Source organism: Archocentrus centrarchus, chromosome 4 (genome assembly GCF_007364275.1).
Source record: "Archocentrus centrarchus isolate MPI-CPG fArcCen1 chromosome 4, fArcCen1, whole genome shotgun sequence".
NCBI lineage: Eukaryota > Metazoa > Chordata > Actinopteri > Cichliformes > Cichlidae > Archocentrus > Archocentrus centrarchus.
In genome coordinates this window covers 22,462,644-22,477,937 of record NC_044349.1, presented here as the reverse complement: position 1 = coordinate 22,477,937, position 15,294 = coordinate 22,462,644, and the positions used below count along the sequence as shown (strand labels likewise).

The 15,294-nt window shown below is 40.1% G+C and overlaps 2 protein-coding genes across 2 annotated transcripts; both read right to left on the bottom strand.

Moving 5' to 3' along the window:
- Nucleotides 1–221: 221 nt before the first annotated feature.
- Nucleotides 222–2,537, bottom strand: foxd2 (forkhead box D2). Its single transcript, XM_030727742.1, has one exon. The coding sequence runs from the start codon at nt 2,071–2,073 to the stop codon at nt 976–978; it is 1,098 nt and encodes a 365-aa protein (XP_030583602.1). The 5' UTR covers nt 2,074–2,537; the 3' UTR covers nt 222–975.
- A 4,717-nt stretch (nt 2,538–7,254) lies between these two features.
- On the bottom strand, nt 7,255–8,586 carry foxe3 (forkhead box E3). Its single transcript, XM_030728051.1, has one exon. The coding sequence runs from the start codon at nt 8,584–8,586 to the stop codon at nt 7,336–7,338; it is 1,251 nt and encodes a 416-aa protein (XP_030583911.1). The 3' UTR covers nt 7,255–7,335.
- Between the last annotated feature and the right edge of the window lie 6,708 nt (nt 8,587–15,294).

Sequence of the window (15,294 nt, the reverse complement as noted above, 5' to 3'; positions counted from 1 at the left end):
AGTGTCCCGCTAACAATTTGTTTTCGAGTTAAAAGGGGGGAAAAAAAGGTTGAAAATACAATATGTATTCAATTCGCGTCATCGTTTAGTCTATGGCATGGAGTCTGTTTGAAGGTCATCTTCCCAAGCAATAAAAATATCTTCTTTTTTTGTTTTTAAGTCACAAACATTTATTATTCTCGTCATTACAACAAAAATGACCTATGAACATTTAGGTGTTTTTCTATTGGCAACACATGACATACTGTATGCTTCACAGATTAAATTGCGAATAGGTAGGAACGAACAATTAAAAGGTTCAGAGAGGTATTGCGCTCTTGAATACCAAAATCACATAGCCTAAGGGTCCACTGACAACATGAAATGATATTGTCACAAATTTACCATGTAAAGAAGATTCAGGGGGAGTGATAATGGGGGGAAAATTGTTTGTTTTTTTTAAATGACATAAAACACTCCTTTGTCTCCGTGTGCTTTCTAATTAAAAACCTGAGTTTGCAGTCTCTTGTCAGCATATCTCAACAACAGTGCCACTTTCTCTAGAGACACACAAAAAAACAAACAAACAAACAAAAAGCAAACAATATAAATCATAATAAAATTCTCAATTATATCTTGGAAAAAAAAATCGAAAATAATCCCCGTAGCCACTGGTGACGACTTTAACTTATGTTAAAATAAGAGACCCCTTTCCTTTTTCCCTCCATTGACAATTGAAGGCCACATGCCACACTGCAGGGCAGCATTGTTTAAAAAGCTCCCTCTCCGAGTTTCTCTTGCGTTTGCCTCTCAATATTATACACATATTTACAACCTATAAATAAACCTGTCTCTCCTCTTACTTCACCAAGAATGTTCACCCTACCTTCACAGAGAACGACGCCACAATTGACTCTTTTTTTTAATCAAAAATATTCAGAGGGCATTCTCGCATTTTTTTTTTTCTTTATCTTTTTTCAGTCTTTTTTTTTTTTCTTAGAAAGGGCAAGTGTTCATATTCGGGGTTTTACTGGAAAAAGTCTGTGGGCCAGGTTGTAATATGCTCTCTTGTGACAAGTTCAAATGACTTGAAGCAGAGGCCAGTGCTGGGGTCAACATGGCCAGAATCTGAGCCTGGCTTCCCGGCTGCGCGCTGTATGAAGAAGCGGTGGAGTTGGCTGCACCAATGATATTATCAATGGAGAACGAAGGTCGACTCGGGGCACTGGAGTCCGTCTTGAGGGGTGGCAGAGAGGGGCTTAGCTGAGGATAAAAAGGCTTTCTTAAATCGGTCCCTAAAAGGGAGGGCAGATGATGTGGCGCGGGGAATATGGAGGCTGATGAGGGCAAGGTGCAGGGGGCGTTAGGGAACGGGAAGGAACCACCTGTGTGGTGTGGGTGATAAGGGTTGTGAGCTGCGTGGAAGTTCTGCAGCTGAAGTCCATAGTTGTATCCATACGGGCCATATCCAAATCCTGGTAGAAAGCCACCAGAGTCCCTGAGGATATCATTATTCTGGTGCCTCTTGAAGCGCTTCCGCCTGCGCAAGAAGCTCCCGTTATCGAACATGTCTGCGGAATCCGGGTCGAGAGTCCAGTAGTTACCCTTGCCGGGATTGCCGGGCTCCCGTGGGATTTTCACAAAGCAGTCGTTTAGGGAAAGGTTGTGGCGAATAGAGTTTTGCCACGCAGGGAATTTTTCCCGGTAGTAGGGAAATCTATTGCTAATAAATTCGCAGATCTCACTCAGAGTGAGACGTTTCTTGGGGCTCTGCAGGATGGCCATGGTGATCAGAGCGATGTAAGAGTACGGTGGTTTCACAAGTGCACTTTTTCTGGGTTTGTCCCCAATCACAGTCCCAGCCTCTGCATTGGACCCCACCTGATCAGACGGGCAGTCGGAGCTGCTCAGCCCTGGAGAGGCAACCCTCTCGGCCGTGTTCTGGGAGTAATTATCGTCCGAGTCATTGTCGAAGTTGAAGTCATGGTGAATGTACTTTCCGTCCTTTCCAACCGATATGTCACCACCAACCACATCGATGTCCACATCCTCGGACAATGCAGAGCTGTCGGACATATCCGTCCCTAAAGTCATCCTTGGAGTTGCCGCTTGTCTTCCCCCTCTCTCCCAGATTTCCTCCTGCTCTTGTCCGGTGAGGCTACAGAGCGAGAGCGCGCACACACCCTTCCTCTCTGCCTTACAACCACACGAGGTTTTTATTGCAGCTTTATCTCCAACTACTGAATGCACACATGGCTAAAATTGAAAAAGACAAATAACTCTTTGACCTGTGGATTTGGCGTCTCCTCGGCGTCCGAGTCTGGTCAAGCAGGGCCGTGCGACGTTGTCATCGAGAAAACTTCTGGTTTTTCACGCGTAAAAAAAAGAGAGAGCCAAAGATCAACGATCTTGTAACGATAAGAACTCGTGCTCTCTTAAAATGCGATGGTTTCCGTCTGCGATCACTTCAAGCTTTTTTACCATTCAACAGCATACTTTCGGACATCCAAATGTCTCTTCAAAAAAGCTTTTACGCACAAGATTGGGTAGGTATCCAGCCAGACTGTCACACTATCCTCCTTAGTTCTCAAAAGGTATTTATAGGGCCACGCTGATCACGTGGTCCTTGAGTCACTGTTACCAGGAACTGGGCGATATTATCCTGCAAAACCCAATATTTGCATTTGCTTTTGAATATTATATGTTAAAAATGTTAAAAAATAATGACGGAAACATGCAAGTCTACACAGGTTACAACATCAGATGTTCCCTTGTATGTGAACACATTTTAAGACTTCCAAGTGCGGAGATCTCAACTATTCTGTGCTTTATGAACATAATAACGCACGAGGGGGGAAACGAATATGGAAAAAAGGTGCGTGTGAGAGAATGTGTTAAGAGTAAGAAAGCGACTAACTGGCGACTTCTTATCCGCGCTAAAAAAAAAAAAAAAAAAAAAGAAAGAAAGAAAAGAAAAAAAGCAGCAAAGCTTTCATATCTGGACATGAAGTGTTTGGTTCATTTAAAGAAGACTCGTGACTTTACTGGACGGTACATACCACTAATCACTAATGGTGATTGATCATGAAAAATAACGACAATAATAATAGTACATACATACACACTATGTGACATCAAAAATTTGAATCTGTTCATGAAGTAGAAAAGAAATAAAAAATAATAATATAAATTGTGGGTCAACTCTCCTGAACAAAAGATCGAGGATGATGCTGCTGCTGCTGATTATTATTATTATTATTATTATTATTATTATTATTGTTGTTGTTGTTGTTATTAGTATTATTATTATGCTTTTTTAAATGCGGTTCACTTCTGAAATAAAGTGCACACTACTTTTAATCTACAAATTTTTTAAAAATTACATATTTTACTAAATTTTTCCTCGCTATGTATTTTGTCTGTTTATTCAGCCTTTCACCATTTTGTGGATATATTTGTTTTATCTCATTTAATAGTCGAAATTTATTTGTTTATTTATCCATTCAAGTAACCAAAGTGTTAAGCTGTACAAGTGGAGCATGTCCATTCTTATTCCTTCAAAGTGACTGATTTGCGTTTGTTGAATTGAAGCCTGCCTCAAAGCTTTTGGACAGACGCATAATTCCCTGATTCAAACGAAAAAAAAAAAATTTCTCACGGGTTTACTGTTTTCCTCGTCAAGAATTCACAGCATTATTCATGTGCATTTTCTGCATATTTTACAATGGTACACGGGGGTATAGTGTGCTGCAACCTGCTCCAATTCATCTTCGTGAAAGGCCAGCAGCAGATGACAGAGTGCAATGTGTGCGGGCTTATTTAAAGCAGGCGGACATTCCAGTTCATTATGAGGCAGAAACACTGAATTACTGTAATGCGTTTACATCAGCACCCCATTAATCCTAGCTACAGGTCAAACAGCAAACAGATCAGATTCATATGTCATATTTTTGCTTCTACTTTTAAAAAAAAAAAAATGGCACGTCAAGGAACATTTTTTTATGCGTTTTCGACTACACTTAGTTGCTTTTTGTTTTTGCTCGCCTTTTCCTTAATAATGCATGTTTGTACTGAGAAAGCAAGTTCAAGTCGAGCATGCATCACCTTAAATACGGAAGCCCTTACTGGTCCATGTGTCCTGCTCTCTGACCTGCCTGTCACAAGTCTTAAAAAACTGAAATAGACGCTCTGAGATCTGTGTGACAGCTGCCCGAGAGACATAACACCTTAACTCATATTAAATCATTCTTACGGGACTCGCAGCCTATTTTTCTTATTTTCATTCACAGATTTGTGAAAACTGTGTATTTATTTATTTATTTATTCCATATATTATCTTTCAAAACCCCCCGCCATATGTCATCATATGTCATAATGGCCTGCCTCTTATGAACAGAAAAGGTGGCAGTGCTTTATATATTTATTGGTTCATTTTTGTTGTTGTTGTTTTGTTTGTTTGTTTTTACTTATTGTTTAACGAATGCTGAGAAGCAGTTAAATAAATATACGTGTAAAATATAATTCTTGTGTGTAATGCTATGCATGTAATGACATGCAAGTAAGAAATAAGAGCTATCTGGTTCCTCTTCTTATCAATAGGTGTTAGTTCATATTATATGTGATTCGCACGAACAGAGGCTTCAGTATATGGTGTTGAAGCGCCCTCTGCTGTTTGCAGAACAAAGAAAATTAAAGGACGGTGCTAGCTGTGCCGTGCAAAAGTAACAAAACGGTAAAGTTTGCATTGACTGGTAAAGGTTGTTGAGGTATTCTGACATAATGAGAAAGGAGAAAATTAAAATGTAATTGAATGACCACTAGAACTGACCACTTTATACAATACAAAAGCCCGTGTGACCCTGTTAAATATGAACATAGTTTAAAAAAAAATGAAAATAAATGCAAGAGAAGTACAGAACGTGTATATTAGGCTATAAAATATTCACTGGTGTTGATGTGCAGCACAATACTTCCTGAAATGAACTGTCTGGTTCAACAAAGTGTTAGTGCTTGACTTAAGGTTAAAGGAGCACACAGTACTCTGAGACTTGTTATAACACGACATAAAGCAGTAACACTTTCTGAAAACCTGATATAGCAAATCAATGAAACTGCCCAGGAGCGCCTGCTGGACAGAATTTTTACACTGCAGGAAAATAAATGAAAATATGAAATGGCTGCATTACGGTATGCCTCAGTGTCTTCATATTTCATTGGGATACTTAAAAAATAATAACAATAAAAAATGTTACAGTAGTGTATCTCAGACCACTGAGAAGTTTTGCTGACTTGAGCACTTTTCAGCAAAAAAATGTGTAAATGAGAAGGAAATGAGAAGCTTTTATCTGCTTCTTACTGAGAGTTTAAATGTAAAATTTTAAACAAAACTGTGACCGAACTTTCTAACACAATGAAAGTTTGATAAAAAATCAGTCTTTTCACTTCTGACTATTGATCAAAATGTGTGCAATCAAATCCTAATTCAAAAAGTTCATGATTAAAGAAGATGTCTAGGAGAGTGGCAACAATTCAGCAGGCTGAAGGCATCTCGCCTTTGCTTCCATCTAGTGGCAGGGAAGCTGTCGGATTCTTTCAGTTACTTCAGCAGTAAGTTATCTAATACGATTGTTTGGTCAATTTTGCTCAACAAACACTTGTAACAAGCTGGCGTGAGTGGCGATGAGCAGGCCTGCACAGAATTTTTTTATTCATTTATTGTTTTAATGCTGCCCGAAGATTGTCTTCAAACCATTTCAGTTTTCATTTACAAGTAACTGCTTCAATCCGGACATATGTATGTTTGCTTTCCCAGTTTGTCCCTGGTGCCTAAATCTGAATGTTTATTTTTGTGTGTGTGTGTGTGTGTCTTTTTTTTAATTTGTTCTATCTGTTTTAAAAGTTATATAACTGCTTACACAGTCACTTATCTGAATGATTTGACTCGGCGATAAAAGAAAAACTATCCCAGCTGTTGAATGAAAAGTTTTCGTTGTCTCCAGCAGTAACTGCTATGTATACTTTGTTTATGTCCTGATCAGATTAGATTACCAGGAAAGACGTTTCCACAAAATATGACTAAACAGTGTTTCTTTTATTTATTTATTTTTTGAGTTGCTACAATTTTTCACAAGACTTTACTAACTGTATTTACAAACTAATTAATGCCTATACGTTAAAGATAAAATCCATTTTACACGTAAAAAAAAAAAAAAGATTTAAATTAAATAGAAAAGACCATGATGAGGAAACGTCAACAAGTTAATAAAATTAATAAAGTTTATCTTAGCAGAGTTGCCGAAGATTTAGCACATCATCAATAAACCAAACTGGCAAGAAGACTTAATGCAGGTTTTTGAACAGTTTATTTTGTTCAGTCACTGTAAGCTTGGCTGATCCTTCCTCACCTGGATTTCATATGATTGTATTAAAGTTCATGTATGAAGTATCTATTTTATTTTTAGTTTGGAGTCTTGTTCGTGTAACTGAACAGTTCTCACTAAAAACACATTTCATCACAAGAAAGTTTTTTTTAATAAGATCCTGTTAAATAATTGTGTCAGTGGAAGAAATTTCCAATCTCGCATTAACTAAATCAGTTATTTTAAAAGTATGGGTTTTGAAGGGTTACTTCATTACAAAGACCTAAATAAAGTGATTTATTTGTGAAGTGGTTTAGTCTATGATATTTTCTTACACCAATCTAGATTTAGTACTTTTTGAACTGTGATTATAGATTTTATCTTGTATTTACTGGTTAATGACCTACATGAAATCTTATAACCACATAATATACGTTACTGTGTTTTTCATGAATTTAAACTGTCAGGGGGAAAAAAAAGAGGCTGTTTTACTGTAAAAATCATTTTTATTTCATGCAACTTTGTTGCGTGTAATGATAACACTCTTCTTTTAATAAAGTCTTTACATCAGCAAAATATTTACATAAAACACAGCAGACCTGAACAATCGTCTATAAGAAACATGTACAGTTAAAACAAACGGTAAAATACAGGAAATATGAAAGCAGTGTTTCACAATATAATACATAAAACTCTTTGAGATACACTCATGGAATGTGTTAAACTAAATGGCTTTACACCTTTTCAAACAGGAATGTTTCATAGTGAGGCTCGGTCATCTTGTGTCACGTCGTTTCTGATCTTGGTTAAAAATTATAATAATAAAATAAAACGCCGAAACTAAATCTATCGTTTAATGTTATGCAGATAAAAATAATACTAACTTATTATTTTAAGCTGTAATCTTCTGATTAATTTAGGGCATTTTCCTTTAATAGACTCTTTAGGGCTAGAAGCCATCTTTTCTACAGTCAATGAAGTTTTTACAGCTTTTATCTTACATATACCGCTCTAATCCTGACGCAAAGTTGGCTTGTCTCATGTAAGTGTTGTTGTAGTTCATGGGGCTGGAGAGGCCCAGTAGCTGCTCCGAGTGCTCGGCGCAGGAACTCGGGCGCAAGGCCGGTAGGGAGAGCCGGTTGCCCGTACAGTACATTTGAGAGCTCCCCGGGGAGAAGCCGGACTGGGTCATGGTGGGCAGATTTGGAGGAGAAGCCGGAGAGGAGTATGGGTACCCGGTGGTGAGGTTGGATGACAGGTTCCCACTGTTTCTGCTCAGCATGTTCGCTGACGGGTTGACAGTCTGCGTCTGGAAGCAAGCAGAGGGATCGGTGCCGGTTACCGAGCAGCTGGAGGTCATTGTGCTAAGATCGCCTCCACCCAGTCCCAGCGCTTGGGAGTTGAGGTCTCCACCCGGGCCGCTCTGCACAACCGTCTGCTGACTGATGATGTTATCGATGCTAAACATGCGCGGCTGTCCTTGGCTGACTCCAGCAGAGGTCTGGTAATGATGCAGCATGGCTGGGTGTGGGGACGTGGCCGTCAGCTGAGAGCCATAACCTGACCCTATCCCGGCATACAGGGCGTTTGGATACGAAGGCCTTCCCACTGGCGTTGGGGTAAATGCACTGGAGCTCTGCATGTAACCGGGATAAGTGCTAACGTCTGTGCGTTTGAATCTTTTCCTTCTCCTCAAAAAACTTCCGTTGTCAAACATGTCCTCAGCTGCAGGGTCTAACGTCCAATAATTGCCTTTACCTGGTCTGCCGGGCTCCCTGGGAATCTTCACAAAGCAGTCATTGAGCGTGAGGTTGTGGCGGATTGAGTTTTGCCACTTCTTTGAGTTCTCCCTATAGAAAGGAAAGCGCTCCATTATGAACTTATAAATGCCTCCTAAGGTGAGCTTCCTCTCTGGGGAGTTTGCAATGGCCATGGCGATGAGAGCGATGTAGCTGTAGGGAGGCTTCCCCCTCTGGACGGGCCTCTTCCTCCTACGGCTCCCCGTGGGCAGGTGCTCCTCAGTCTGACCCAGAGCGCTTCCATCCTCTGTGTTGGGACTGTTTCCTCGGGGCTCAGACTTGATCAAAATGCTGTCCTTTGACCGGGCCTGCAGCATCAAAGACGGAGGAGGCAGCGGCGAGTCCAGGCTCACATTTGGAGACATAACAACAGGACTTGCCTCGGCAGGCGACTGCTCTGCGGTCATGTTGCACATGCCAGAGAAGTACGAATAATTTGCTAGATTCATAAAAGAAGCAATGCAGCGTTCGTCTTTTTGTCGAAATGATCAGCCGGGGAAAGAAACAACCAGGTGCATGTGCGGTCCCTTGCTCTGGCCCCTGTCCTGCCCTGGTGTTTGGGGTAGTGTGTGTCAGTTCAGGTGAGAGAAAGGCGTTGACAGTTTTATAAGACAGGGCATGAATGACGCCACTGTGTAGCCAGTGACGATGGAGGCAGGACCCACCACGCACTCACCCAAAATTTCATAGTATTTCTCTAACAAATGAGGATCTATATAATACAATAGCCTATATTGAATGCTAAATTATTGTGTTGTAAAAAAAAAAAAAAACTTGTACTTTTACATTTAACATCTTTAATCAAAGCTCCATGTATTGCAGAAACAAACAAAAAAATGTATTTGTTATTTGCTCATTCCTATATTACTGGATGTAATGTGTTTGAAACATTAACAATGATTGTGGTGATTCCTTCTCTGTGTGTGTATCTCAGCTGCTCTCTTTGGGCTTTCACTGAAGCCTGTGTGTATATCCAGGGCAGAAACAACACTCACAGAGCTGCTCCATGCTACTCCAAACCCAACAGCCAATCCACCAATTGAAAAATAATAACAAGCCACTGAAAACAAGCAATTGAGCTATCAAAGCATTTGGGGAAGAAAAGTAAATATCCCTTCATTTCTTTTTCATTTTTGGAGAGTGATAATCAAACACTCCCCATGCTGTAGAGGAGAGGTGTTATCTTATGGATTTTGAAGTAAAAACAGTGTTGTGCACACAGTTGGTATGCAGACAACACCCTTTGAACACCAGAATCTGAAAGTGCTTTTAATTGATTGTTCGGGCAAACATGAGGGCTGACGTTAATTAAAAAGATAAGATACACAGAGAGGTGACCTACCCGTGTTTAAAACTTGGGGAAATGTGCTGAAGGGAGGTGAAGCGGTGCCTTAAAATGCTGCCTAAATGTTGGACAACGTTGTGACAAATTAAAGGAAAACTTAGGTTAAAAGAGGGTGGAGTCCCTGAAAGGATTTGTGTGTAAAAACAAATCCTTTCAGCTTCTTGTATAGGTCTTGCAACAAGCAAATCTAATTCAACAACAAAACATCACATGAGGGTGTATGTTTTGGAAGAAAGGTGTAAAATAATGAAAAACTAAACTGGGAGCATATATTTGCCAGACACCATAGTGGAATCTTTTTTTTTTTGTTGTTTTTCCTTTTAGTTGCTCTCCCATTCGTACCGTCCAAATATGTGGTAAAACAATGACAGCTAGAGAGAACAGAGCCACGCACTCAGAGAGATGCTGTTCAAAAGAAAGACAAGATGGCTGGTTTTCCCTTCCAAATGTGAGTAATACAAATAAAAAAGTTTTGACAACAGCCAGACCAAAGCTATTAATCATCACTGCCCACTGTTCTCCCAGATGCCTTTTCCCCCATCACCCTCGCTCCGCCAACACACAGTAGCTGACACCCCTTCCCACAGATGACTGGACCCCTCCCCACCCACCCGCAGCTCAGACAACATTAAGCCCAGCTAGCTACTCACAGCCAGTGGCTAACAGCTTCAGACAGGCGTGGGAGCGGGGATGTATCCAAGCAGGATCTGCCCCCAGAGCTGTCAGGTCAGGCAGGACAAACAGGGGCTCAGGCCAGGAAACGAGGCCTTCTGCCTCGGGGCCTGCGGCCTCTTGCTAATCCCCACCCTAACCACCTCATTACCCTGTCAGAGCCTTCACACCTCTCTGTACCTCAACACTATCAGTACATTAGTCACGTTGTATGTTCAGTCTATGAATTAGTTTCTCAGTCACACTGTACTTTTAATTAATTAATTTTGTTGTGAAATAAGTGCGTTAGTGCTCTAAATAGCCAAGAGGGGAGCCTGATGCAACATTTAAGATGATGCCTATGAATGTTGGGACCATAAATGTAAAACGTAGAACAGAGATAACAAGCAGCCAAAAAGTAGGAAATACAGTATGGTTGTTTAATACGTTAGGCTTTAATAGCTGCATTAACAAATGTTTGTCTAAATTACACTTTCATACAATTGTATGAAAAAAACTAAAGATACAGTAAATTATTAACTGATTTTAAGTTTAATTTTTTTATACATATATTTAAGGGAGCCCCTACATTAGCCTGACTATTCTGTTAAAGTACAAGAATATGTATTATTATCAGATTTCTGTTTCAGTGTATGTTTTGTATGGAAAAACAATTTGGCAATTTTAGTTCATAGTCTTTATTTAGTAAACCAACAAGGGATGACCCCCAAATTCTTGAGAATACTTTAAGAGAGGACATTTCGTTTCAAGAAGTAAGCTCAGTGACTGCACTTTAGTCAGTCAGTTTCAGCAAGTTTCCCAGAGGAAAGATTTGTTCGCTAACTGCAAAAGTTTGTTAGTTAATATGACTTCCTCAGACCCCTAAACCCATACTGTACTCTGGAGCTAGATCATTTATCAATATAGTGACAGGATGTTAATTGGAAACTATTTGATAATTGATTAATTCTTTTAAAGGAGAATGTCCCCAATTTACTAGTACTAGTAGGTTGCCAGACCTTCTCTAACATACAGATGTTTATGAGGGCATGAGAACAAAATATGATCAGGTACAGGACTGTGTGGTAACGTTTTACATCAACAGCACACAAAGCAGATTTTTTGTTTCCCACTTTGACAGTGAACACTGCAGCCACTGTGCCTTAACAGGTAAACATGAACTAATTATGCCTTCAATCAATCATTGGCCACTTTGTTAGGTACACCTGTTCAACTGCTCATTAACGCAAATATCTAATCAGCCAATGACATGACAACAATACAATGCACCTAGGCATGTAGACATGGACAAGATAATGTGCTGAAGTTTAAACCGAGCATCAGAATAGGGAAAAAAGATGATTTAGGTGACTTTGAATGTGGCATGGTTGTTGGTGCCAGACAGGCTGATCTGAGTATTTCAGAAACTGCTGACCTGCTGGGATTTTCACACACAACCATCTCTAGGGTTTACAGAGAATGGTCTGAAAAAGAAAATATACTGTGAGCAGCAGTTCTCTGAGCAAAAATGCCTTGTTGATGTCAGAGGAAAATGGCCAGACTGCTTCAAGCTGATAGGAAGACAGCAGTAACTCAGATTTGTTACAACCAAGGTATGTGGAAGAGCATCTCCTAATCCACTCCTGTTTGCAAAGAACAGACTCACCAGAATTGGACAATAGAAAAATGAAAAACGTTGCCTGGTCTGATGAGTTTCAATTTCTGCTTACACATTTAGAGGGTAGGGTCAGAATTTGGTGTTAAAAACATGAAAGCAGGGATCCATCCTGCTTTGTATCAACAGCTCAGGCTGCTGGTGGTGTGGCAGGTTGGGGGTTATTTACTTGGCACACTTTGGGCTGCTTAGTAACAAATGAATATCCTTTAAACACCACAGACTACTTGTGTGTTGTTGCTGACCATGTCCATCTCTTTATGACCACAGTGTATTCATCTTCTGACACCTTCTTCCAGCAGGATAACGCACCATGTCACAAAGCTCAGATCATCTCAGACTGGTTTCTTGAACATGACAATGAGTTCATTGTACTCAAATGACCTCCACAGTCACCAGATCTCAATCAGATAGAGCACTTTTGAGATACGGTGGAATGGGAGAGTCACATCATGGATATGCAGCTGACAGATCTGCAGCAACTGTGTGATGCTATCATGTCAATATGAACCAAAACTGGGTGGTATTTAGTTCTAAATGCTGAATCCATGTTGCGCTGCCACACTGGATATTGCAGTTTCCTGCACCACGTCAGCCAGAGCTTGAAGTCAGGGAAATTTTCCCTCACAGAAGTGATCAGAAGTCAGCAAGACTCTCCGAAGCACTTGTGTCACTGATAGGAAATCAGCATGATGGTGCAGCTGCACCTGTGCCCTGCAGTGGTACTTTTTATGCCCCGTTTAGAATAAGACAACCTGCTAAGAATAAATGAATGTTAATATAGGTCATATTTAAGTTGAAAACAGCATTCTGATTTAAATATTTGTTTGTTTGTTTGTTTTTTTAAAGTAATAGAAAATATTAATTTAACACAGCCTGGGAAGGTTTGCTAGTTTTGTAGTTCTCCAGTTACCCAGTTTGTCATACTGTTGAAATATTCTTCACAAGTTTTACTAAATTTCAGCTGTCCTTCTAAAATACACTGTATGTATTTGAAACAATTACACTCCCAATCATATTTCCCAGTTTGCTGTCAGATTCACACTTATGGTCATCTCTGACGGTAACACATTTACAGGTTTCTTTTTCCCTTTTTCGGGAAATCCTGAGAAGTATAGGGGTGAGAGGGATGGACAAAGTTGCTGAGTAAACACTTGGAATCTATTCATTCGCAAAGTGGCTCCAGGGGATGGGGAGGAGGGGTCCATGAGAAAAAGTGGGGGAATGAATGAGTGAGAGACAGAGAGAAAGAGAGGGAGACACAGAGAGAGAAACACACGAGAGAGCGCAACCTTTTTCTTGCTCAAGCTCATCAAGTACGGGCCAGGGCTCCTGAAAACGCAGGGATTACCAGGGTACAGGGGCTGTACTGGCCAGGGCCGCCTCTGCTCACTCCTGCACTGCACGCTACACTGCCCAGCTAAAGCACTGCACATGGTTCTCACACACACTCGCACACACACACACAAACACAATCAGTCATGCTTGATGCTTGATTATAAAGTAATCATATCTCATTTGCAAACTTACATAAATAGCTTTATAAATGACTTCATGAGTAGCAATTTTAAATTAATAAGCTCTAAAACATTTTTGATTTTTATTTTGGGACTTTAATGCAATAATAAACAGTTCAGAGTGAACATCACTGTTCTACTACAGACCACTGACCATTCAAATGAATGCTGTGTTGGATTTAAGGTTGGAAAGTCTGAAACTGACTTTACTTAATTCATAAAATACAGCTTATTCTGCAATTCATCCTTTACCAGGCAACATAAACCTTTGACCTGTTGTGATATGATTAAAGAGGTGCTACTTAAGTTACTTCCTGGATAAATACTCGTCTGCCCCCAAGACACCCAGACAATCCCCCAGCCTTGGGCACTGCAGACAGGGATTGCTGCAAGATACATACACGAGACTGAACACCATGCGGAGGTTAAATCCTGTTGAGATAAACACAATTAGGAAGTGAACAACATGTGCATAAAGTGGAAAACAAGACCATCTGATGGAGTCTATTGAAAGCTTGGGGGGAAGGGTGTCTTTCAGCAAAGCAAGCAGTGCATAAATGAAAAACTGAAGGTTAATGAGAAGGGAACGCTTTTTATTTGTAGTGTTTTTAGCTAAAAATAATCAAAATAGTTGTTTGTTAGCATCATTTAAAGAGTGATTTGGCTAGTTTAGAAATGCACCTATTAGCTTCCTTGCTGAAAGCAATATGAGAGGGTCAATTCCACTCCTTCCAGTGAATATAAAGCTACAGCTAAGAGATGGTTAGCTTAGCATACTGACTGCAAGCAAGCAAATAGCAAGACCTGGGAGAGCCAAAGGATTAAAGAATCCAGCTTGCACCTTAAATGCTCTCAAGTTTAACATAGTATAGCCTATTATAGGTAGTCCCAGACTTTACACTAGGCTATGTGAACAACCTATTGGCTCTGCCTTTATTGTGGAGAGTTCATAATGAGAAGGGATATCAGTCTTCTAATATAATACTTAGATTGCTCTTCAAAGAGAAAACCTTAAAAATAAAAACCTCTTCATATGATATCATATATATCATATGATACACAATCGTCATATGTGGAGACTGGAGGGGGCAGAAGAAGCAACAGAAACACTTAGTTATGATAAAGGGAAGAGGCAAACACTGCCCTAATACACCTTCTTAATATGATCAGTCAACAGTCAGAAGCTTACCAACTATCAAGAAGGTCTTAGGTGACTGGTCTGTAGAGGCTTTTTCTATAGCAAGAGCTGCTGAGAGAAGAGCAAACAGAGGAAACCATACACCCATCATTCCTGGAGAGGTGAGATGGCCAGAAAACAAAGGTGCACTTCTGTTCCAAAAGGAAGGAAATGCTTTGTCTGCTGAATAAGAGAAAATAGATCCACATAAAAATCTGTGAATCCTGTTTAAATCATTACATACACCCACAAGCAAAGCTTTAATAAAGATGTCTAAACAGTAGGAAATATAGAGCATGGTGATCTAACTCAGATACTGAATGTTGGAAATAATGTTTGTTGGCTTTACTGTATGAGGTACTGTGTTTTTGAAGCATTCCTGGAAGGCTATGTGGACCAGACTGGCAGACTTGGTGATGAGTAACAGCTTACCGCAAAGGAAAGAAAGGCATGGCTGGGTTGTGTCTGTGTGCATATAATCGAATGTGCACGTATATGTTAGGAGTAAATGCAACTATTTTACTCTCGGTCCATTCAGTAAATGAACTGAAGCTTTTTCATCTTGTATTATAACCTAAACTCCAGAATAGAGTATCAGTGAGGTCACAGTGACATAGGTAAATCATTCATTAGATGTCAGAGTTTCAGAACAGAGTGATAAGGCAAGAGAGCTGGGCTCAGAAAGGAGACAAGGACTTTCATTCAGCCACTCCATGTCTCCTTATAACAGTGTCTTTCAACATGCACTTCTCACTCCTTCAATGCAAGCCTTCAAGCCCACTTTGAATGTCT